The 23,344-nt window shown below is 45.3% G+C and overlaps 2 protein-coding genes across 2 annotated transcripts; one reads left to right on the top strand and one right to left on the bottom strand.

Moving 5' to 3' along the window:
* The first annotated feature begins 2,237 nt into the window (after positions 1 to 2,237).
* DDIAS (DNA damage-induced apoptosis suppressor) lies at positions 2,238 to 9,159 on the top strand. The gene is made up of 4 exons (XM_010149321.1): positions 2,238 to 2,350; positions 3,332 to 3,493; positions 4,672 to 4,789; positions 6,619 to 9,159. The coding sequence occupies exons 1-4, from the start codon at positions 2,238 to 2,240 to the stop codon at positions 9,157 to 9,159; spliced, it is 2,934 nt and encodes a 977-aa protein (XP_010147623.1).
* A 13,708-nt stretch (positions 9,160 to 22,867) lies between these two features.
* LOC104507891 (ras-related protein Rab-30-like) lies at positions 22,868 to 23,118 on the bottom strand (the record flags this gene model as incomplete). The annotated part of the gene is made up of 1 exon (XM_010149322.1): positions 22,868 to 23,118. A coding segment is annotated over one exon (251 nt), but the record flags the coding sequence as incomplete, so codon positions are not given.
* Between the last annotated feature and the right edge of the window lie 226 nt (positions 23,119 to 23,344).

Genomic DNA, 23,344 nt, shown 5'->3' with positions numbered 1-23,344 from the left:
TTCAGTAAGTGAAGCGTCTCCTCGGCAGGGAAAGCTTGAAACGCTCAGGATGAGCCTCGGGGCTGGGGTGAAGCCAGGCAGCTCCGTCCGGCCTGCAGCGTCCTCGTGGTGCTGCGGCCTGGCTGCGGGCTGCCGGCCTCCGGGGGCCTCTGGGGGCCTCTGGAGGCTGGTGGAGGGGTTAAACATGCGGTGTGAGACGTGTTACAGGTCTTGTGTGTTTTGGTTTTTTTTCCTTGGGGAGAATTTAAGGCAGTGAGCCCACTAGAGGGCACCGGGCACTGATGGAAATGCCGGTGAGACCTCGGGGCTATCCAAAAGGACAGCTCTTTGGAGGCCGGCGGTGGGGAGCACCTGGAGTGAGTGCCCTGTGATTCTCGGCTGGTTATGTGGGGCCAGAGTGTGGTTTACTTAAATAAATTTAAAAAATAGTAAACCGGATCTATTTGTACTGTCCGGTTTTAACTTCTGTCCGGATAACGAATGCTGTATTTCTACCAAAGAGAAGCAGAGATGTAGATCTTGAGTTTGTTTGCCCTAAAGGAAGCTCTTTCTAGGTCCTGTGTAAATACATGTGCTCTGTCTCCCATATTTCAATGAAATACTTGACGTGTTTGGTGTTTTATCCGGGGTGTGGTGGGGTTTTATCTAAATCTCATTAAAAACTACAGATAACTATGTACTTTGTTTATATAGTTCTCAGTTGAAAACCAGTTGGAATGTGAGGCACGTGCTGGTTTCTCCACGTTCACCTTCATAGGCAATAACAAAATCAGACTTACTTTTATTACTTCTCTTTTGTGTATTGGTATGTTTTGCTTCCACTATTTATTGATATCTTGTACTGTACCTAAAGCAAGATAATGCTGTTTTGGCAAGAATTGAAGGCATGCACTGTTTAATATATTAGGTCAAATTGTCTCTATTAATGCATGTTCTAAAGAGATTTTTTCATTTTGGTTGGTCCCAAGAAAAGCTTTTACTTTTTCCTTCCTTTGGTTTTCTGGCCTTTGTGCCATAGGGAGTATTTGGATAACTTATTTTTTTCTCCTCTGCGTTAACTCAGAGTAATGAGTTTAGTCACTCACATTTTTCTAGTACTGGCATTACAGATCTTGGTTTTGCCAGAATGCTGAGAACGGTGCCCCTAAGGGCAAAGGAATAGCCTGTGACTTGAACTATTTTGAAGTAAAATATGAACAAAATACCATTGTTGATTATTGAATGGCTTTTAACATGTAAAAGCCATACCTGGATTTCCTTTATCTCCTTGGCCTTTTGCCTCCCTGAGGAACTTATGGGATGAAGATGTGACATTCGCTTCCTATTCTGAGTTTATTCTGCAGCATACATTGAAAAAAAGATGTATATTTAGCTATTACTGTGATAAAAGTGCTTTTGCAGACAAGGATTTTTAAGGTGTCCTTTAGTTCAGCTGTAGAGAAGATTTTGGTCGTTTAAGTTGGACCTCTATGATTTGAGGTATTTTAGGGTATTCTCATCAGATGCTAGAAACATGTAGACAAAAAAAAAAACTTTCTAAAATAGGGTATGTTTCCTAAAAATTGATATTTTGGACAGTATTGTGATAACAAAGGCAAGATAATTCTGCAGGAAAGTAATATTGAATAAAAATAAATAAATCCCTATTTATTTGAAACATTTATTTCATTATTTGTCAGATTCATATGGCCCCTTTGTTGAAATTAAAGATAAACGCTGCAGAGCTGTCCCTTTGGCTCAAAAGGCATGAATGTAGTTGCAATTTTAAGGGATTTTCGAGATTTTTCTAGGCATTCTCTCCAAGTCATTGATATTGAAGAAGTTTGCAGAATTACAAGCGTCAGGTTTTAACCCCGTGTTGTGACTCCATTCTACTAAATAAAGGAACAAAATCAGACACAGATTTGCTGCGGTGCAGTGCTCAAGGATACTTCTAATCAAGATTCCCGAAATACAAGTGGGAATCTGTATGATTTCTCTGCAATGATATGGAAATGCCATGAACACTTGCGTCATATTGCATATCTTCATCTTCTTTTTCTTTTTACAGGGTTAATTAAGAGCAATAATAGATGTTGCCTCAATTGGGCTGCTGTTTTCGGAGATCATAATTTCCTGAGGGCAGCCTTTCAGGATGGTCAAACAGCCCAACTAAAAGCAGTTAATATTAACATCTCATAAAATGAGAGCTCTATGAACCGTTTTGACTTACCCATTTCAGGTGATGCTGTGAGCACATGAATAGTGTGAGAGGACTCTTGGCTGCCTCAGTAATTTCCATCCAGAACTCCTGCTTCATCTATCCTGCCTGTCAAAAATGCTTTTCTAGGCTGATGCTGGATTCTAGGAGGTATGTCCTGCTTTGGGGATTATTAACTGTAACTGTCAGGTGCCTTGGGAATCTCTGTAAGCTGAACACAAGGTAAAACAAAGTGGTGAAAATCCAGCCCATCATAGAAATAAGTGCTAACTTGAGCTATTTCTGTCAATTGTCACTGTTTAGATCTCTCTGTGTTCCAATAGCAGCTTGGATGTCGTTATGGATCAGGAGTTCTTACGCATTCAGTGCTATGCAGTATCGAAGGACAGTTTAGGAGTATAAATAATGTGTGTTAATAGCTTCCAGCTGCATCCCAGTTCTTCAGTGCTGTTCCAAAATTGGAAAGCATTGGTTGAAAAACCCTCCAAATCTAGTCCTAATATTTTTTTAAATTTCTTCTCATTCAATGTGTGTGATGCATCAGGCATGACTCTTACACTTACTCTATGTCCAGCAACATAGGAGCTTTCCTTTTTAATCCCACTGTTATGTGAAATCTATGACACACACAAGAACAGTCAGTGAGTGTTAGCCCTAAATGGAAGAAGCTGACTTTGCAAAGCAAGAATATCTGTTGTTTCAAATGCTGAAGTAAAAGCGAACAGTGCTGTTCCCTGGTGATTTTTTTAAGATCTAGGTATTACACTAAAGCTACAGGAAAAAAAATCCCAAACCAGAATAGAATGTAGAAAAGGGGGTGCAGGAAATTGAAAATTACTCCCCAGCAGGTCATCCAAAACCCACTGTGTCTTTCCAACAACAGGCTAGCATTTAATAAATCAGTAGAAGAAGCCAGAGGGATTCTGACACGATACAGACCCGTTACTGAGCCTATGGTGAGATTGATGCCTTGGGGAGTAAAGAATAAGAAAGAATCTTACAGTTTATAATAGGATATTTGATACATTACAGTAGTAATATTTACAGCTGCAAATAAGTTCCTGCCTCCGCAGTGATTAACACAAGCTCACGGATTCAGTCTTTTTTTATCCTTTTACTGTCTTTTGCCAGGTTTAACTGTCTAAAATGTGGCTGTGCTGGTGAAGCGAAAGATGCGAGCTACAGATACAGATTGTCCCTAAAGGTTGCTGACACTAACGATTTGTTTGACATTACCGTGTTCGGAAGTTGCTTAGACCCGTTCTTTGGGGTCACCGCAGAAAACCTGCAGAGGTAGGGAATGGATTCTTTCTGACTATATAGCTGCTGCTTTTTCTTCAGCCTTAAAAAAAAAAGAGATGAGCTTGGATGGTTGGGAGACGAGTGGGACAAAGCTGCTAAAGTGCTCCCTTCCAGCATCCTGAGAAGATGCTGAAGTTTGGCTTCTTCCTGAAACCTTGACATTTTGAGATGGTTTACTTGTACATAAGAGATCCTCCACTTGTCCGTTGAAGGCAGCTGCCACCTGGTAAGTGACCTTCATGGTTTGGTTGGTTGGGCTTCTCCCTTGCATCCTTCTTCCCTCATTTGAGATGTTTGAATTTTCTGTGTCTAATGGCAAATTACTAAGTTGTTTTTTCCAGATATTTAGATTTTATATATTTATTATATAATAATTTTTTCTCAAGATTTTAGAAGAATCTTAAGGTAAAGATAGAGCCTCTGTTTTGGGGTGGTTTTTTTAACAGTTTGGATTGAGTGGGGGAGGGGGGAAAGTATGCACCTTATGACTTAACTTAAATATGACCAGATTTTCTTTAGCAAGGAGGAATTTCTAAGAAAGCCTGTTAGTCCTCAGAGCCTGACCACCTACATTATAAGCTTCAGACTGTGATATGCGAAACTGCTAGGACAGGATATTCAGATACATTCACGGCCTGTTTCTCTATTCCATTATTTTCCAATGCCTTCTGTTCTCACTGGGTCAAAGACGAACGCTTTTTAAATCCCGTATTAGCAGCATTAATGGCGCTCTCATGGCAGGCGTTCTACACGAGACTGCTGTACTGCTGTCAGCTGTGAAAAACACTCATTTGCATGTCTTGCTATGGATGTCGCTGTAAAGAAGTGGGCAGAAAGGATGTGTAAGCAATAGCAGCAGACTGGCAGCAGTACACAGTGGTGGTGTTGATCACAGCCACACAGGGAACACCTGGAAGTTGTCTGTGTATTAAATCCATTCAAAGTGGTTGTCTTGTTTACTTCTGTTTCACTAACAAATTAAATCAAGTTACAGTTCACTTGATAGTGCAATATAGGTTCATGGTTTCCTGTTTTCATTCTGTGTTTAGTTTTAGCTAAACTAAACAGGATCTTCTCTCTGCACGATCTTTCTTCTTACCTCTACCACAGCTAAAATACTGTGTAAGTCTGCTTCTGTTGTTGAGTACTTCTCTATGTTTTTACTCAAGGTACATTCAAGACCTCAATCAGCTGTCTGGAGAAACAAACAGAGATGTACCTCCGGGAGTGTTAGTTCAAGCAGTGGAAACCTGTTTCATTGGAAAAAGATTTATATTTGGAGTGAAGGTAACTAACTTCTAATCCACATTACTTTATTATATAATAAAATAATTAGTTTTTTCATTAGCATGTAGCCAGTTGAAGGCATAGACCAAGTTATCCTTGGATAACTCGTGTACAGCATCCTTGGATAACATCGTGTACAACATCTTTTGGGAATTGGAGAAAATTTAGGGCTAGGACATGGGAAGGATTGTGCTCCTCTTCCCCCAGACTCCTGTGCTGTTTTAAATGAGTCACATTCAGAAGTCCTCTTGAACAGCAGTAGTCAGCTTGACAGCTTGTCAGGGCTGGTTTTCAGCAAGCCTGAGCAGTGCCAGCTCCTATGCATATCAGTAACAGCTTGGAGTCTGTAAAAACCCATGTACAGTTCAAGCACGAAGCAGACTGTCTTTTCAAGCACTGTCCTACCTTTCACACGCTGGTGTCTGAAATGTAAGGAGAAACGCATCCCCTTGCAGCATTTTGATACCTCTGGATTTAAGAGCATGTTTAATAATGTTGATGACGTACAGCTGTTCAACATACGCACCTGTGGTTCTTTCATGTGTTTAACAGACTTTGAAATATTAATTCTTAGTAATATTTCCATAGAAACAGTCTTCTAAATTCTCTTTGGGTGGTGCTTGTGTGAGTCATTCATATTATGAATTCTGTGAAGTAAATTCTACCTGGCGGGTGTTTTTCCTCTCCCACCGGGACCATGGGGTTTGTACCTGAGCTATTTCCCTAATGTACAGCATCTTAAGTAATGGAAGTTGGAGGACTTTATGAATTAACTTTACTTAACTGGAACCATTCACCAGGTCTCCAGATCTGACACCTCTACAAATACGAGTAATCCCACGTGTCATCAGCCTTGTTGCTGCTCCTGCACGTGCAAGGCCTGAACACACACTGGGAGACCATTTGTTCAGCCTTTGCCTGTAGACATTTCTGTATAGCTGTGTTCAGCTGTGCAGGCAGTTGCGCTCTCCCAGCTAAAACCCGGAATCAACACAGCCTACCTCTTTTAAGACTTACCTAGAAGGGTATTGACTTTGGCAAGCAGCCTTCAGCCTCAACCTTTGCATAGACTGAGGGAGTAGGAGGGTTGTTGAATTTGAAGACATATGTCTTTCCTTTTTGGCCTCTCTGACATTGCCAGACCTTGAGGGGGAGGTGAAAAAGGGTATATCCACTTCTCAAAACGTTAGGTAATTCCCTCAGCTTTTACTGTCATTTTTCACCTGTAATTTCTGTGCAGAGAGAAGCAGGTTCTATAAAGAACTGCAGCTGAAGCTCCTCTGAAACACTACTCTGCAAAAATCCGAGAAGATAAAGCTTGTAGCTTATTTCCCTCTCACAGAGGTGGCACATAGACAGTATCATGCTGGCTTTGTCAGCTGAGCTGTCAAGTCAGGGGTCTGGCACCACAGTGCTTTGCTTCGGCAACTGCCCAGTGCCCCCGAGACACAAGAAAAGCACTGGCTGTAGGCAGCTGGCCATTTGCACAGAACTGCACTGGAGGAAGCCCGGAAGCACCCACTGCCCTGAAGGAAGGAAGAAATTTTCTGTGAAGTCCTTCCTTAGAATCCTTGGTTGTTTTTCCAGCTCCAAAACTCTGTGTAATTGCAACAAGCAAAGAGCCTCTTGCTGTGATGCCCTTTATAGCCCTTGCCAGTACTTATTTCCCAGGGAGTACTGCTTTGTGTGATGGGCTGTTTTGTATTCTCTTCCCTGCAGATCCTCACAAAAAGTGAGACCTAAATTTAAGCCTGACTTAAAAGATGTGCATGGTTCCCCCCCAGTCACAAAATAAAGCATTGTACTAAGGGTTTTTTTCCCTCTCGCAGGGTTGTACGAGTGAAGATGGAGGGCGTTCTGCTGCCAGCAGCATCCTGCAGAACTGTTCCAGAATTAATAGAAGTACAAAAAATCTTACAGCTTGCCAGATCTTCCTGCCAAACACTGCTGTTACCGGCTTTACTGTTATCAGCTACTTCCGTCGGCTCCTGCACTCAGCAAAATTCAGGAGCTCTAACAACAGCTCATGCTTACCTGATACATCTTCAGCTCCAGTAGATGAACCTGTCAGTGAGCTCAGCAGCTTGTCAAGCTTGGGCAGAAACTCCTGCTTTGTTCAGTCTTGTGGCAGAGAAAGTTTTTTAGGGTCCTGGCAGCAGTCCTTCAGTCTGACTTCATCTGTTGCTTGGGTAACAGCGGAAGACTTTCCCACTCTGGAAGAGGGAAAGCTGGAGGGTGAACAGCATGAAGAAGAGGGGAGGTCTGTCTCTGCAGAATCATGCAGTGTAAACCTCAACAATCAAACTCTTTGGGATTCAGAGTTTTGCAGCCCTTCTGTGAAGGAAGGGGATAAAGAGGAGGATAATGGGTTGAATTCACAGCCTAGTCAGACTGATGAATTGGAAAGAGTATCCTCTTCCAAGACTGAGTGTTCATATGGAAACAGTTCCAGATTGCTAGAACATCCGTTGGAAGTTGGGATAAAAAGCATTTACCCAAAAACTAACAGTAGAAATTATCCTTACCCAGAAAAATCCCCCAGCTCCCTTTTTTACCGGAGAGATGCCTCAGCTTCTTATCCCGTAGATGTAGCTGGAGTACCTCAGATGGACTCTGTGCTTTGGGATGAGCTCCCATTCTCAGAAAGCCTAAATGAATTTCTAGCCAGATTAGAAGAGGGCAGGAGTGTTGTAACATCACCCCACCTTGATGCAGGCAAACAAGCCCTTCTTGAAAGTAGCGAGTTGGGCGTAAACCTTAACGAATCGTATCCCAGGCAAACCCTAGTAGCTGGTGACTTGCCTGAAGCGAGCGTTTCGGGGAGGTTCTTGCCGTCAGCAGAGAATGATAGCTGGGAGGACATGTGGTTTGCTGGTCTTCAGTCGAATGCAAATCCTCTGAGTGAGAAGGTGTCACAGTCTGAGTCTTCCTATGGTGTTTTATCTTCAAAGGACAAGGAATCTGGAGCATCGTGCTCTGTACCTAACCCTTACCTACCTATTCTGTCACAGTCCTTGCCACTTACCTCGGAGCCTTCCGTTTCTGCGAGCAGATCCATGCAGTCCAAAGAAGCAAATACTAACATTTCAAAGACAGCTTGGTCTTTTGTTAATCTGTGGTGTACTGCTGAACATGGAGAAACCTCCTGTTCGGAAAGGAGCAAGGCAGCTACCTGTGCACGTTCTGCATGCGATAGCTGTTTAACTGGTGGTGAAAACAAAGAAAATTCTTCTGCGCCAAGCCAGAGAACAGATCTTACGTTCACAGGGTCGTGGGCCTCCAGTCCAGCAACTCCCAACACAACAAGAAGGATATATAAAAGAGAATTAAAACCGTTGGCAGAGCTGTCAGGAAATAACTTTAAAAGCGTTAGTGGGAGAGCGATGCTGTGGAACGACAGCTTCCCTGAGGGCAGCTACAACGCTTCTGCTGATCTCTTTGATGCAAGCACAAGAGAGGAAGCAAAACCTGTAGAATTCTTAAAGAAATCATGTAATTCTTTAATACAGGAAGATACTGTGACAGAAAAGGTCGTAACTCCTGAATTGTTGCTTTGTCCTGGAGATGTTCCCTGTAACAATTCAAAACGGAGCTTATCCCTGCCCAGGTCCCCTCCTGCTTTTAGCAAGCACAGTACACCAGGAGGTTACCCCTTTTCTGATGCAGAAGGCAATTCAGGTAGCATGCAAGACTTCGTTCCTTACTCACAGTCAACTCCTGTGACAAGACCTCTCCAGAAACTGTGGCCTCTTGGGGAAGGAAGCTTTTTTGTCCCTACCTTCACTCCTAAAAATCCCACTAAAATCCATTCCAAAGGCAAGCGATCTAGGTCTTCCTTTCAAAACACTCTGTTGGAGCAGCTTACAGGCAGATTAGCCAAACGGGAAAGGCCAAATAACAGGGAAGACGGAGAAAGGAACAGCTCTGTTTCACAGCAGCTCCTTAAGAGCCACCCTCCTGCCAACTGTGAGGAGCGGATCCCTCCATCTGGGAACAAAAGGTTGAAACCAACCGCATCTTTAACCTTGAAACCAGTCAGCCGGGCCACTGGCTTGCGGTTGACCCGTGGGCACGCTGGCAGGAGCCCTGTTTCCCAGAGCAGAGAGGACAGTGGAAATGAGGTGTGCTTCAGAAAGGAGACATTACACCCTGGAAATACAGCCGGGATTCTAACAACCCCTGTGTCTGCAGGTGTCACCAAAGCTTTGTTTTTAAACGATAACCTCCTGGAAACGTGTTCCCCTTCAGAAGGCAAGAAACTCCTCCCAAGTGCAAGTTATCCAGGGGGTGTACTGGAAGGAGCAACTGGCTGGTCTCCTGAGTTGTTCTTCCAAGCACAGAGCCCTTTTTCCAATAAGCCAAAATACTGAAAAAAGATATTTCTATGCTGGGTTCTTTTTAATAATTTTTAAAACTTTGGGGAAGGAGCCAGTAGAAGAAAAGAGCTGTTGGGAATCAATTGAATTGTTTATACACCTATTGGCATATGTATTCCTAAGATGAGTTATGTTTATTTCTGTGTCTACCACAGTGATGGGGGAATACAGAATTTGCAGTTACTTCATTTTACTGTGAATTAACTGTAGAACGTGCAATAAAAGCTTTTGTAAACGTGTATTTAATAGATCTCACTTTATCAAGTACAGACCAGTGAAGTGTCAGCACTTCATTTTACTGTGAATTAACTGTCGAACGTGCAATAAAAGATTTTGTAAATGTGTGTTTAATAGATCTCACTTTATCAGGTACAGGCTGGTGAAGTGTCGTAGTGTTCCGTGCTGCCTTTTCATCACAAGAGCTGCCCCCGGAGTCCACATCCGCTCCACATTCTTCCCTGCTCATTCTCCATAGGGAAGACCCAAGTTTTCCCCAAAGAATCTCCAGTACCGTATGGGAGCCTCCTATTTGAGCACATTTGGGATCCAGTGACAGAGCTGGGTGGAGGGGACCATCCTGAGGTCGGTAGCAGCTCCCCCTTTTCCCGGAGGGTTTTTCAAGTTCAAGGTATCTAGTGGCAGATTCCTCTTCCTTCCTCTGGGGTCTTCCCTATCCCCCACCCACAACAGCCGCATTTAGGATCACTGAACAGGGAAATCTTGGAGCTGCTGCAAGCTTATAAGTGGGGTTCTGCAGAAGGATGTGGGAGTCTGATGGGACGGGGGTTCATCAGCCTGAAAATGCTGACTTACACAACCAGAACTGGGCCTAAAGCTTTCTGCTGTGACTCTTTTTTTGAGGTATGGAATGAATATGCACCACTGTGGTGGTGTTGCTTGGGATGGCGTTGGTTTTCTTCACCGTGGTGAGTGCGTGGCTGTGTTTTGGGTTTGTGCTGAGAAAGGGTATTGATGGCGCTGGTGTTTTTAGTGGTTGCTGGTTTAGTGTTTGTACCCGCACAAGGACCTTTTCTGTTTCTGGTGCTGTGCCTGTGTTCCCAGCTCCTTTGCTGGCCCAGACTAGCCAAGAGGGTATTTCATTCCATAAAATGCCATGTTTGGTATATAAACTGGGGGTTGGGCCAGGGATCACTCTCTCCAGTTCTGGCTCTCGGTCGGTCAGCGGGTGGTGAGCGGTTGTTACACCTATTTTCCACTATTTTCATTATATTATTATTGTTGTTGTTAGTATTATTAGCATCAGGTTTATTTAATTTCCTTTCAATTATGAAATTGTTCTTATCCCAACCCACGAGTTTTTCTCCGATTCTCCTCCTCCACTGGAGAGGGAGAAGGCGAGCGAACGGCTGCGTGGTACTTAGGTGGAATTAAATCACAACATTGTGACTGGTGACGAGGCGAGTTTACTGGGATCATTTTCTGCTACAAGACAGACATTATTCTGTATTTGAGGCCTCTCTTTATTTCTAATCTCCTACTTAAGCCCCAGGCAGTGTTTGCACAGGGAGTTTTGTCTCCATGCAAGGAACACTCAGGATCACTCAGGCTATAAGGACTCCGCCTCTGCTTTCGGAAATCCGAGGGGCAGAAGTTGCTGAAAGCTAGAATTGTGGGAACATGTCATTTTGTGCTCCTGTTCCCCTATATTTTACTGTCTGTTGTTAGTCACTGGTGAAGTCGGGGCTAGAAGGGCTGGCGTGACTCTGAGAGGTTTCTCTCCCCTTCCCTCCGCTTGGTCTCACGATAGGTACGTCGCCGGGGCGTGCACACAAACCCGTGTTTTAGGGCAGGACCCGCCAGAGGCAGCCAATGGGAACCATGTTTGTGATGGATGAAAAAACCAGACCATTGGAATTTGAGCTGTGATCTTTGTATCCCTTCTATGAATAAATCTGCACCTGCTCTATTTTCAGGACATTCAGGGAAGTAGGAGGGCAGTTACGCCCACGCCACCTTGTCCTTTATCCACTATTTTTAGCATGGCTCACCTCTAAGGAACATACAGGTAAACCTTTTCAGTTTCTCAGTCTCTTCTCAGTTCTGCACCTTCTAATCAAACGCTTTTCTCCTTGAGGGGCGGGTGGGAGAAGAGTATTTGAACTCAGACAAGCTGCTTCTGCGGCTGAGCCGGGTGTTGGTGAGATACAGCCCCTCCAACCCGGGGCACGTGTGTGCCGAGGCTGCGGGCATTGCAGCAGGCTGCAGGGAGAAAGCAGCTCTTCCTGTCTACACAGCAAGTCTGCACGGGTAAACTCACTTTTCAGAAAGGTTTTTCCACAGCACTCGCTGTTGGGTGGTTGGGTTTACCCCACTGATGACTTACAGGTGAGGAAGGGGAGGTACAGGTTCAAAGACTTGCCAGTATGAAGAGAGCGTGGAGACTGGCTCTGAGGATCACTGAAAGACCTTCACCACCAAACCATCTTTTCTCCTTGCTGTCCTACCCAGCCAAGTTCTTGAGCACAATCCCAGAGTTCTTCCTCGTGTCTGAGCATGCTGCAGCAGTGGCAAGAGGCTCGAGGTTTCTTCTTGGAGGTCCAAGCCTAGATCCCTGCAGTCCCTGGGCCCTAGAATAAACAGAATAAAAAGGACCATCTAGTTACAGCAAAAAAAGGGAAAGGGAAAAAAGCAGAATTAAACATAATTTGATGACCAAAGTAACTTCAAGCATCGTACCTGTGAGTGGAGTGACTTCAGTGCCATGCCACTGACACCCCCACCTAAACCTCCGTGGCAGAGCGTGGCAGTGCTGTGCTGCGCTACACAGATCCCCGTGCAGGGCTGCTCGGCGTGGCCAGGGGACGCGGGGGTAATAGGAGATGAGATACCACCCCTGGGGGCTGTTGATGAGCTGCCCAGCTGAGCTTTAGCCCTGCACTTGACAGCTGTAAGAGCACCAAACTGCACCAGGGTTGCTTTGGACAGGACGGCACGGGGCTCTAGCGTGAGCCCAAGGGAACAAACCTGTGCCTGTTCAAAGGATTCTATTTATTGAAAATTAAATCCTATTCAATAATCTGTGTTAGAGGCAAGTGGAAAAGAAGTAAGAAATGTAGCCTGCCTGGGGAGGGTGAATCTGCATTGGTAGCTTACGTAGAAGAAACAAAGGGCAAGACAGCATTACTCATATCCAAATCACTGAGCACGGGGAAGGCACTATCAAAAAGGTTTTACGGCATCAGTGCTCAAACAAGCAAAGCTTGAAACTCGTTGTTTGTCCTACAGCCTCCCATATAACATGAGACTGCAGTATCACTGGCTCTAAGCACTCCCTTGTGATGAACTGGACAAGCAACTACTTTATCACGGGCGCTCAACCTGATCCAAGTGCTACACCTGGGACTTGCTGCGGCTAGCGGTGAAACGCTGCCAGAGCTTCCACATCACGCACCCGACAGCATCCTGACATGAAATGTTTTGTCCAGCATGAGTGATTTTATTCAGCAGAGAATTCACCCACATACTACGGTAAGCGGTAGCTTTGGTGCAAGCTGATGTGAATTATAAGCTTGTACAAAAAGAATCAAGCTCAGCATGTTTAATTCTGATGGTAATAAAACTCCTGAAAAACGCATATGGGGTTTGCGGCTGATTCCCTATGCACAGAAATCCATAAATCAGGGCTAGATTTTAAATGAGGTAGGGCTGTCTCTACAGTACCTTTGAAATTAAGGCCAGGCAGTCAGCTCTCCCGTGCTTTGGGTGAAAGGACTGCGCACAGGGAGACCAGAAAGTGCTGTTGTGTGACAGGCCCTGTCAGCACAATGACATCTTCTGGGCAGAGCTCCGAGTGCTGGGTGGGAAGACTTTATACATGAGAAGATGGAGGAGAGGCAGCAGTCCGTTTCACTCCTGTAGCACGGAAATGTCTTGCATTTCTTCCCCTGATGCATTTTGTCCCCTTTTTGCAGGGAGCCTTCATGCTCCTACAGTCCTTTTACCCGAAGCAAAGCCTGGCACAGGCTCTGTGGGACCTGGCTGCTACACCTGCTGCACAAGAAGGTTGCACATCCCACATGTTACATGCTCCTTGCAAGAGCGGCCACTCTTCGCTTGCTCCTTTCCCCAGGAAGAGCTTCTCCAGCCATCATTCCCACAGGCAACACACTCCAGCCCTTCTCCCTTTCAGTAAATACTCAATTCTTAAGCTTTAAGGAGGTTTTCTTCCCTTCTTTTTGCCCAGTTCCTAGGTAGAAGCACACAGGGAGTATTCCCTCTTCTGGTCCCTCTCTGCTTTGTCACAGACTCAAATCGCCAGCTTCCTGGGGAACACGGAGCAGATGGTCCAGCCCTCATGTCAGACACTTACCAAGGAAGGACCTTCAAGGTCGGTGGGAGAGAAATGAGAGGCACATGGTGTCTTCAAGCTTCACAGCTCGTTTCTCAGCGTGTTTGAACTCAGACTTGATGTGGAGCAGAGCACAGGGAGGAAACCCGATCCCCTGAATGAGTCAGAGCACCAACTTTCTGTATTGACCAAAAGACTAAAGGTTTAAAATGGGAGATCTTGCCCAAAGGCCCCCAGAAAGGCAGAACATTAGGGAGCTCCGGTGGAAAAAGCAGTCTCCTGGGAACATGAAAAGAGTAAGTTGAAGAACTAGCATAAAAAAAAAAAAGCCACTGGGATAAAGAACAAATTCAACTGAATCATCCTTCATACAACACAACCCTAGCACCCTGGTAGGACAAGAGCTCAACAGGTCTGCAATGATGGTGAATAGATGCTCCCTCTGTCCAAGACTCCCCTCTAGTGCCTGACACCAGCATTTCTTTGGAGTCTCCCACTTTGCTATCACTGCTGTGCTTTTGAATAAAGCTTGTCTCCTGCTCTAGAGCAAAGGGTCATCGCTCCCGTGGGCAGCAGCTCTAGCTCTGCTCTTGCTGGGATATCCCAGTGTTGAGAGCCTCGGTATGCTGAACCCCAGCAGAAAATCCTCATTCCCTTCTTGGTCTGCTACTAAATCACATCAAGTGAATGTGTCTTGCACATATTTTTAAGGCAAACTCTGCTTTTCAGTTCAAACAAATCACAGAATCATAGAATCATAGAATGGTTTGGGTTGGAAGGGACCTTAAAGACCATCTAGTTCCAACCCCCCTGCCATGGGCAGGGACACCTTCCACTAGACCAGGTTGCTCCAAGCCTCATCCAGCCTGGCCTTGGACACTTCCAGGGATGGGGCATCCACAGCTTCTCTGGGCAACCTGTTCCAGGGCCTCACCACCCTCTCTGGGAAGAATTTCTTCCCGATATCAAACACTTTAAACATCAGGTGGAAAGGATTAAACGTTTATTTACATACAGATACAGATGTAAGCAATTTCTAAGTATAAAAAGGACATTACAAACAGACATGAAGCATCATACATTCATCATCCTGGTCATCCAAAATACATTCCTTTCTCAACCCCACTGTACCACACTTGACAAGAAGAACTTAAAAAACAGACGAGCCAAATGCTTCCGACAGTCAATGATTCACAGTTTGGCGATTTGCTAACACCTAGACCCTTCCCAAAATCAGCACTACCCCAGCAACCCAACGGTCCGACCGGCTGTAGCGCGTCTTCGCCACTGGAACGGTTGTGCTTGATCAACAAGAAACACAGCCTCTCCTCAGCCTTCCGGCCACGTGTTCAGGAATTGGGGTTCTTGCTAAAATTCTGTACATTGTGCTAAAGTCACAATTGTTGGGGAAAAGACAGCAGACCTTTGTGAGGAAAACTCCAACTCAGGAAATTCCTTTAATACTGTGACTTCCCTGGCATGGCAGTTGCAAACAAAATGCTGTTTTTAGTGCTGAAGGAGGTTTTTAAACTACAATTCCAACTACAGTTGATGGTATAAAACATACTTTGTTCATGCTGTAAAGAGAATTAACGTGCTTCAGTACGGATTTGCCAGTAATCAAAGCTGAGAGTAGTTCAGGTTTTTTGAGGAAATGAAGATGCCTGTTTAACATCTCTAAAAATGATCACAGCTTTCAGATTCAAAAACCTAAAGGTAATGCAGAGCACGACAAACGTGTCAGTGGGATAACACTACAAAGGGAAACAAGGCAGAAAACATAAAATTAAAATGCCTACTGAAAGAATTAATGAATTCAAACGAGAGCTGGGTGAGTCTGTCAGTATAGATCAAAGGCAGTTTGGAAAAAAAAATAAGTCTCATGATCTGCAAATTCACAGAACAGCCAGATACGTGCATAGAACAGAGCGAAGTGGGAATGAAAGGGGAGCAGAGCGCACCCTGTCCCGTACTGACAGCTGAGTGACTGCAGCTGCTCCAGTCTCGTGTGTGTGTGTGTTTTTCCTTCTCTAAACAGCTGTGGGGAATGAAATGGATGTGACATACCTGCTGTGCATCTTCTTATGCTAAAAACCACGGCACATTTTAAACTCTTTAAAATCCGGAGGTATACCTGTCACTCCAAACCAGCATAACGACAAGTGCTGGGCTTCCTCCATATTCTCATTAGATGGCCTTTTCTCCCTCAAAACACTGGCTTGAGAGGTTGTTTTTCCCCCCGTCGGTGCTGACTGTATGCAGAGGCCAGTGCTAAAGGCTTACTTGCAGTCTGCAAGCGTTGAGGCAACAGCAGTGCCTGAAATCACGGCAGCTCCCCTCACCACAGACCTTCTCGCTCCATTAAAATGTCAAAAGAGCATCCCCCTTTCCTCCGCTCCCCCTCCGTAAAGGCTTGGCTGCTGGGGACACTGTGGCCATCGGATTTACTAAAGCTCCTGCCAGTGGTGCAGCCCAGATCCTTGGAGATACACCAAGGGACAGCTCGGCACAACTCTCCTCCCCCACACGGCCGTACGTCGTGCCGTACGTCGCGCAGCATCCACCTCTCACTGCAGATTTACCCACTTGCACCAAACCCCCGCCAACTCTCACTGCTCCATCTCTCATGTGGTCCTGTAAGAAGGAAAACATTCCTTGCAGGATGCCCTGGCTGAGAGCAGGAGTCAAAGTGGTGGCACAGAGGATAAGCCACAGATGCTCTTCCTCCTAGCCAAAGCAGGACTCGGATCCTACGGTTCTTGCAACCAGGACCATTTCCAGCCTGAGACCTCCGCAGTGCTTTGGTTTTCTCTGCTCACAGCGCTCCCGTAACACCCACCTCCTCTACCTGCGGCACAGCTGGCGAGCCATGAGCAGTACTGGGAACAAGCAGATCCACGGATGAAAGGAACTGGAGAAATCCAGGTTTGCAAAGCTCTGGGGCTTGGAGAGTGACACCAGACACACCAAAGCCCTTGCTCACTGCCTGGGAAAGCATCCCCGGGCAACCACGCGCTACTGAAAACGTGACTGACGCAGGGTTTGGCCACGGCAAGGTGTCTGCGGGCCAGGGCTGGAGTCCCGGGGATGCTCGGCAGGGACACGCTCACCAGCGAGCATGTCCTGGGGGGCGCTACCCCAAGATACATGGTGCTAGAAAAAACAAAGGTGGCACCTGCTTCTTAACCGTAGCACTAACCAGGCCTAAAACTACCTTCTGCGCTTGCTGGAAAAGGGTAACTGTTTCAACAAATGCAATCACATCCAGGAAGTGCCAATAGCTGGTTACCAACCTGAAGGCAGGGAAACGTCTGAATGCAGTGCAGCCAGCTCCTGTTCACCCAGACCGATGAGCTGAGCTGTCAACCCTGGCTATACTCTTACAACCAGTTGGATTTTTCACTTGATTATTCATTTGCAGCCCAAATCACACTCATTGCCATCTCCATTTCTGCTATACCTGACCTATCTTTCCCCAGTTGACTGTATTTGGAGGGGCAAACATTAGGAGATGAGCTTTTTTTTTTTTTCCCCTGGATCTGTGGCTCCCTCACATGGGAAAGAAAAAAATCAAACCCCCAAAAGCACTCTTAACTCACAGGGCATAGTTTTCAATTTCAATTACAGCTCATTCCCATGAGGGGAAAGGGTGCGATGGCATCCATGGGTGATGACAGCCGGCAATCTCTCTCGGCTAGATATAGTGCAGTACAGCAAAAGGAAGCTTTGGGTCATTTTAGCGAGGTGAGTTAAGTCAGAGCAACACAGCAGACTACTCTGGGAGCCCTGCATCATGGTCAGCGTGAACCCACTGTCTTCCTAGCAACGATAAACCCTGAACTGAGGCAGATGCGCGATCTGTAACCTTGACAGCACGTCTGGCCGCAGCTCGAGTGGCTGATCGCACGTCAAAGACACGACGGGTTCCCACTGAGGCTGCTTGTCTTCGGACGCACTAGTCTGCTTGTAGGAAATCAGCGTCTCCCCGCCACGCGCCATCACCGGAAAAGAAGACTGTCCTTCCGAATGATCATCCTTTGCAGGCTGTGAACAGTAACCACAGCAGTGATTACCCCAGAGCAACATGAGGACAGACTTGACACGAGGAAAGCAAGCTTGGCTTCAAGAGCCAAACGGGTTCAGATAAGTTCATAGAAAATAATAAGGAAGAAAACATTCTGATAGAACATCTTTCCCTGGGCTAACAGAATTAGAGTATTTCCTTTGGCTCTGCTGGGTTTTCTGATGAGCCCCTACGTACATCAACATTTCAGAGAGTTTCCATACTTGCTCGCTAGGAATTCACAACGCATCCTCGAGAAGCACCTTTTCTGAGTGAGCTCAGAGGTCTTGGTTGGTCGGAGCAACACTTAGAAGAATACTGAGCGCCCCGACACCGAAAGCAACAGAATGCAGAAGAGCCTGAGGTGAGACTCGAATTCAAAGTACTCCTTACTAAACTCCAGAGCACTCCAAATCCAAGTCACAGATGCATTGATTTTAAAAAAAGAGGATTGAGGAAACCTTGAGTAGAATCATCCCTTTGCATTTTCTGCTCCACAGTCATCTTCCCCTTGCACAAAGGGCTACAGCACTCAGTCTGCCCCACAGCCAGGAGAGGGTTTCTGAGACTCTCTCCAGCCACATCCCGCCACGATGGCACCACAGGTCTCTACAGCGCAGCGTATCCTGCATGTTTGCTCAGCCTCTTTTAGCAGCTGGAGAATTTCACCCATTTTCCAACTGAACTCAGTCTCTGACTACAGAAATCATGCCAGCTCAACATCTCAGCCTGATTTATGGACAGTTCTTCATGCCAAAAAGACAAGTGGAACAAGCAGCAGTCCTCTGGGAAAACCAACAAGGCAAAACCCAGTGGATCTGACTATAACTAATTGCATCCCTTGTCAGCAAGAGCTCAGAAAAGCCTGTTGTCCCATGTGTGTGCACCCACTGTGCTTCTGCACCACTAACTTCGACTTTCTCTCTTTCTAAAATCACCGTCTCCTGTGTCAGTCTCAGTCTGCTATTATTACTGATGCTGAAGGAATTCAATAGCCATTAACCACTAAAACTAGATTAGCAGGAGCCAACTGTTACTAATATAGCTATTCCCAAAAATCACAAACAGCACCCACAGGCTGACAGATTTTAAGGGCTGTTTCACGCATTCTACAGCAAAGAGCAAAGTATCTTACCTTACAGTTCATCACGGGTGGTTTTCACTAAATAATGATTGCAAAGCCATTCAGCATGAACTCCTATCTGACTGCACGCTCAAACAACTTACCTGCAGCTCAAATCGGGACCTTGCTATCAGAGGTGGGAACAGGCACCCAGTGTCTCCTCCTTTACAGAGTTCGTAATTTCCCTTTTTTCCATCAAAACTGATTTTGTTTTCCCCTCGTGTTTGGTCTCTCACGGGGAACACAACTGGGAAGCGTGTCACAGCTTGTCCCAGCAAACGTGCAGTATAAATACCCAACGCAAAACACTAGCGAGTACTCCAGACAGTGATCTGAAGCACAGAACATTTCGGGGTTTACCCAAAATCAGCCTGACTGAATCAGTGGCTGAACTGGGACTGAGAATGTAAACCATCCAGTTTTTCAGGAGCTGCTTTTAAACAACTCTCCAAAGCTAAAGCAAACAACTGTTGGCCATCCAATGTTGGCTTCTGCTTGGACCTACTCACTGTGATTAAAAAAGCCTCAAGAAAAGGTCTCATTATGGGACTACTATAAAAATTAGTATTCACCCAGAGATAAGATTACTCCCTGGCTGTGAATGTATCACCCTGAAAATACATCAAAATCTAGCAACCACACTAAAAGCAGTGACTTGCCCTCTTGATAGTAGAGCGCGTTTCTAGTCAAATTTGGCCCCATTACATCAATTCTGCATGGCTTCTGGATGCTCAATCCCGCAAGCATCACAAAGCTTTTACTGACAGTTCTCAAAAATCCACGCATTTAGCAAAGTGTTGGCCATAGTTGGAGAGATGATTGTCAGATAATTGAGATTTGTATTTTTTTTAATCTTTTATTTTTTAAGACTTTGATCACTATGCCACAGCACTCAGTTGTCATTAGCAGTCGATACAGCTCCTTTTCTAGCTGGGAAGCCTTCAGGAGTGAAGCAGGCTGTAGAAGAGATCTACTTCAGCACGATAAGGAGCAGTGGGCTGTGTGCACTAGAGAGATATTCAAAGGTCTGCAAAAGTAACGTCTGCAAAGGAATTGCTCGATAAAATACCTTTTCTTCAGCAGGTAGTGTGTTTAACTGCAGAAAAAGAGGCAACTTTCAGACTACAGCTTTGGCTTGCGACCTTATAAACTGTTGCACACACCACCACCGCTTCCTTTCAACTTCTTAAGTCTACACAGAATAAAGCTGGAAAGGAACCCTTTCTCATTCGTCCCTGGAGAAGTCGGCTGCTTCACCGTAACATCAGCCCAACTGCAGCACTCCACAAGCACATCACTGTCTGGAGATGGAGTCCGTACACGGAGAAGATTTGCTAGCAATAAAAAGAACCAGTGCTTGTAAGCTGGTAGGCAGCTGGTCTCCAAACAGTCCCCACGGTTAGGAAAGCACTGGAAAGAGACTCAGCCTTCTAGAGACCTCAGAGTGAATATCCATGACAATAAAGCTCTTTTCTGCTACTTGACTAGTTCAGCTTGTTCGGTCGTGATGAGCTCAACCCCCAGAAGTGATGCCAGGAGCACCTGAAAATGCCTTTATATGAATGCCAAGTACCCGCCCAGCTCTGATGCTTTCGGAAGTCAGGCGGAGGAACCCACGGGAGTTTTAGTGAGCAGTCCCCTTCCTCCTTCGTTGACTCTATCAAACAGCTCTTCCCTATCTATTATCAGTTATATGCTGGCAGGTCCAGCGTCTGGAGAGTAAGAGCTCTTACAAATTAACTATACATAGGATTGATTTTCAACCTGAGCTGTAACACCCTGAGCCTTGCTCCAAACAGCTCCCCAAAAGCTGTGCAGAATCAACTGTCTCAGAGTTGGGTGGTGTTCGCAAGCTCAAATGAGGCTGCATTTGGCAATTTGGGGAACGCTCAAGACAGACATTGCCCTTGAACACAGGCTGTACGCACAGTCCGTCACAGCAGAAGCCACAAAGTCCCCCACGTTTCTAAATCCTCTGGATTACACCATAAGCAGGGACCGAAAAGAGCCAGCACGGGCGATGACACGTCCCCCATCTCCTCACACTTAGAGCAGCACTTTGCTAAGTGTTACCTAAATGACACACAAGCCTTGTACCAAAACTTCTACATCTTCCTTTTTACCACTAGTCATAAAAGAAGAAAGTGACCTAAAAAAACCAGCAAGAAAATATTCAAAAATGGCAATATGACACACCAATCCCCCATCTCTGACACACAGTCAGCTCCCCATTACAGATCAAAGGCACGACATGATACAGCCCAAAGAAGTCTTTCCAGGAAGATGTGAAAAAACATTTTTAAATGCCCTTTTTTTTTTTTTTTAAATTGTTATTCTTTTCAAGAAGTACTTACTGGCAGCTTTCTATGTCAATACAAAAGCTCTATTATCATCTTCAGTAAATGCGAAATAACATTAAATCGATTAACTCTAAATTACAGCATATCACAGCCATGTAATTGCCAGGAGAGATTTATCCAGAACAGCTAAAATGCCTAAAAATCATTTTTGTGCGTGCACATTCACTCTCTGCCAGCGGCGCTGTGACGTCAGGATGTAAGTTTGCAACGAGCTGTTTGCGTACAGCACTGCAGGTGTAAAACATCGCAGAACCCACAGTGCTTCCACTTCTAGGGTTTTGAAGAAAGAAATTGCCTAAAATGTTACACATACACCGGAATCTGGGGTTAAGAATCACAGACTGGTTTGGGTTGGAAAGGACCTTAAAGACCATCCAGTTCCAACCCCCCTGCCATGGGCAGGGACACCTTCCACTAGACCAGGGTGCTCAAAGCCTCATCCAGCCTGGCCGTGGACACTTCCAGGGATGGGGCATCCACAGCTTCTCTGGGCAACCTGTCCCAGTGCCTCACAGCCCCCTCTGTGACCAACTTCTTGCTGATATCCAATCTAAACCTCCTCATTTCCAATTTAAACCAGAAAGCATCCAGTAAATTGAATGACTCTACAGCCCTGAACCTGAAGGCAGCTCTACCCGAGGGACTAGACGCCAAGGAGATGCTCTCAAGAGCATCTCGGAGAGCAGTTCCACAGGGTGAGCGCCGGATGGGTCAGACACAGGATGATAACCCTTTGCAGCCCATTGCTATTTCCAAAGGGCATAAAAAAAAACCCCAAACCTCCATAAAACCGTGTGCCTACCTTTCAGCCAGAATTGCATCTACAAGTTTTGTTTTTAAGCCGGACATACTGCAGCCTCCCACTTGAAGCTGTGCCCTCTGAACCCTAACACACAGGACTCAGGTCACATCTGGTGCGCTTTTTCCAACAATAATGTTTCCCAAGGCTAATTTTTCACATTAGGACATTACTAATTTGAGGAAGGATGGCTAATTTTTAATTTTTATTTCTGGAAAGCCTATTCAGCTTGTGTTGGACATCACAGAAGCACAGTCCTTTCCCACTATGTTCAGGCTAGAAAAAGAGGTAACAAGATTTTTTTTGTTTGTTTTAATGAACAGCGCTTATTAGTGTTTTTTCCTAACCAGTCTAAGTTACACATTCAGAGGACAGTAATGTAATAAGTCTACGTTTGCTGAACTGCTATAGCACCAAAGGGAGCAACTGAGCTGTATCCATGTCTTCTTAAATCTTGAAAATGTTGATATATGTAACTTTTTTTTTTTAATTCCATGTTCATGAAAGTGCCTGTAGATGAGAGACATAACACTATTTCAAACACCGGAGTCCTCCACGAAGACACGCGGGCAAATGCTATGTACACGTCCTAAGAACTCGCTCGCTGGCAGCCCGGAAGATTGCCAGTGTAGTCCAGGGTCTGTGTTCATTGTTGGGTTTTCCTTTATTATTTTTTTTATTTCAAAAAGGACCAAACACATCGTTCTGTAAGACAGATGTTGATCTCTTCAGTATCTTCAAGAGAGGCTGCTCTTGTCTCTCACAGAGGAAACGCAACAGCTCATGTTCTGAATCACATGAAGCACTTGTGCTTTTTAACCCGCTCCGCAGACTGCAAGAAAAATGAGATTCAAACCACGTCGTATTCTGCTACGTTGCCATGCAGCTGGAGCCGTCAGCCTGCCACCCTTCCAGGTCTGCAGCCTGACCCAGGGTAAGTCAGATGGGTCAAAATGGCAGGAATTCCCTTCAAGTAGATAAATCCCAGCAAAAAAACCCAAAAAATCCTCTTGGTCCACGGCAGAAGGGGACATCAGATGCCAACTCTTTAATTAAAATTACAGCAAGTCAAGTAGCTGATACTTTTCCCCTCTCCTGGTAAGGGGGACGAGACATTGTTCACAAGGGTGTTCTGTCGTGCCTCACTGATCAACCGGCAGGCCAAGTCCAGGAAGAGTTTCTCCACATTATCTGATTCTTTTGCTGAGGTTTCCAGGTAGTACATGTCCTGTGCTTCGGAAAACTCTGCAGCTCTTTGCTGGGAGACTTCCCTCTTATCAGCTAAATCAATCTTATTACCTGCATTGATAAAAGATTTTAGAAAAAGCATTAATTTGGCTTCCAAAACATGAGAGAGGGAGGTTGACAAGGGATAAAGAAGTGTTTAGTGATAAACACACAGACAGTGGATTTGATGTGAAACTCTTAGAGCTTGCCCTCCCCTCCAAATAATGCATCTATCAGGGAATCCAACCAAGTTCGTTTAACATCAGCTCACTTAACGGAACATGCCCTGTGAACATAC

Source organism: Eurypyga helias, unplaced genomic scaffold (genome assembly GCF_000690775.1).
Source record: "Eurypyga helias isolate BGI_N326 unplaced genomic scaffold, ASM69077v1 scaffold15093, whole genome shotgun sequence".
In the NCBI taxonomy this organism is placed as follows: Eukaryota; Metazoa; Chordata; class Aves; order Eurypygiformes; family Eurypygidae; genus Eurypyga; species Eurypyga helias.
The sequence above is the reverse complement of the archived record's forward strand: the minus strand, read 5'-3'. Positions and strand labels throughout refer to the sequence as shown.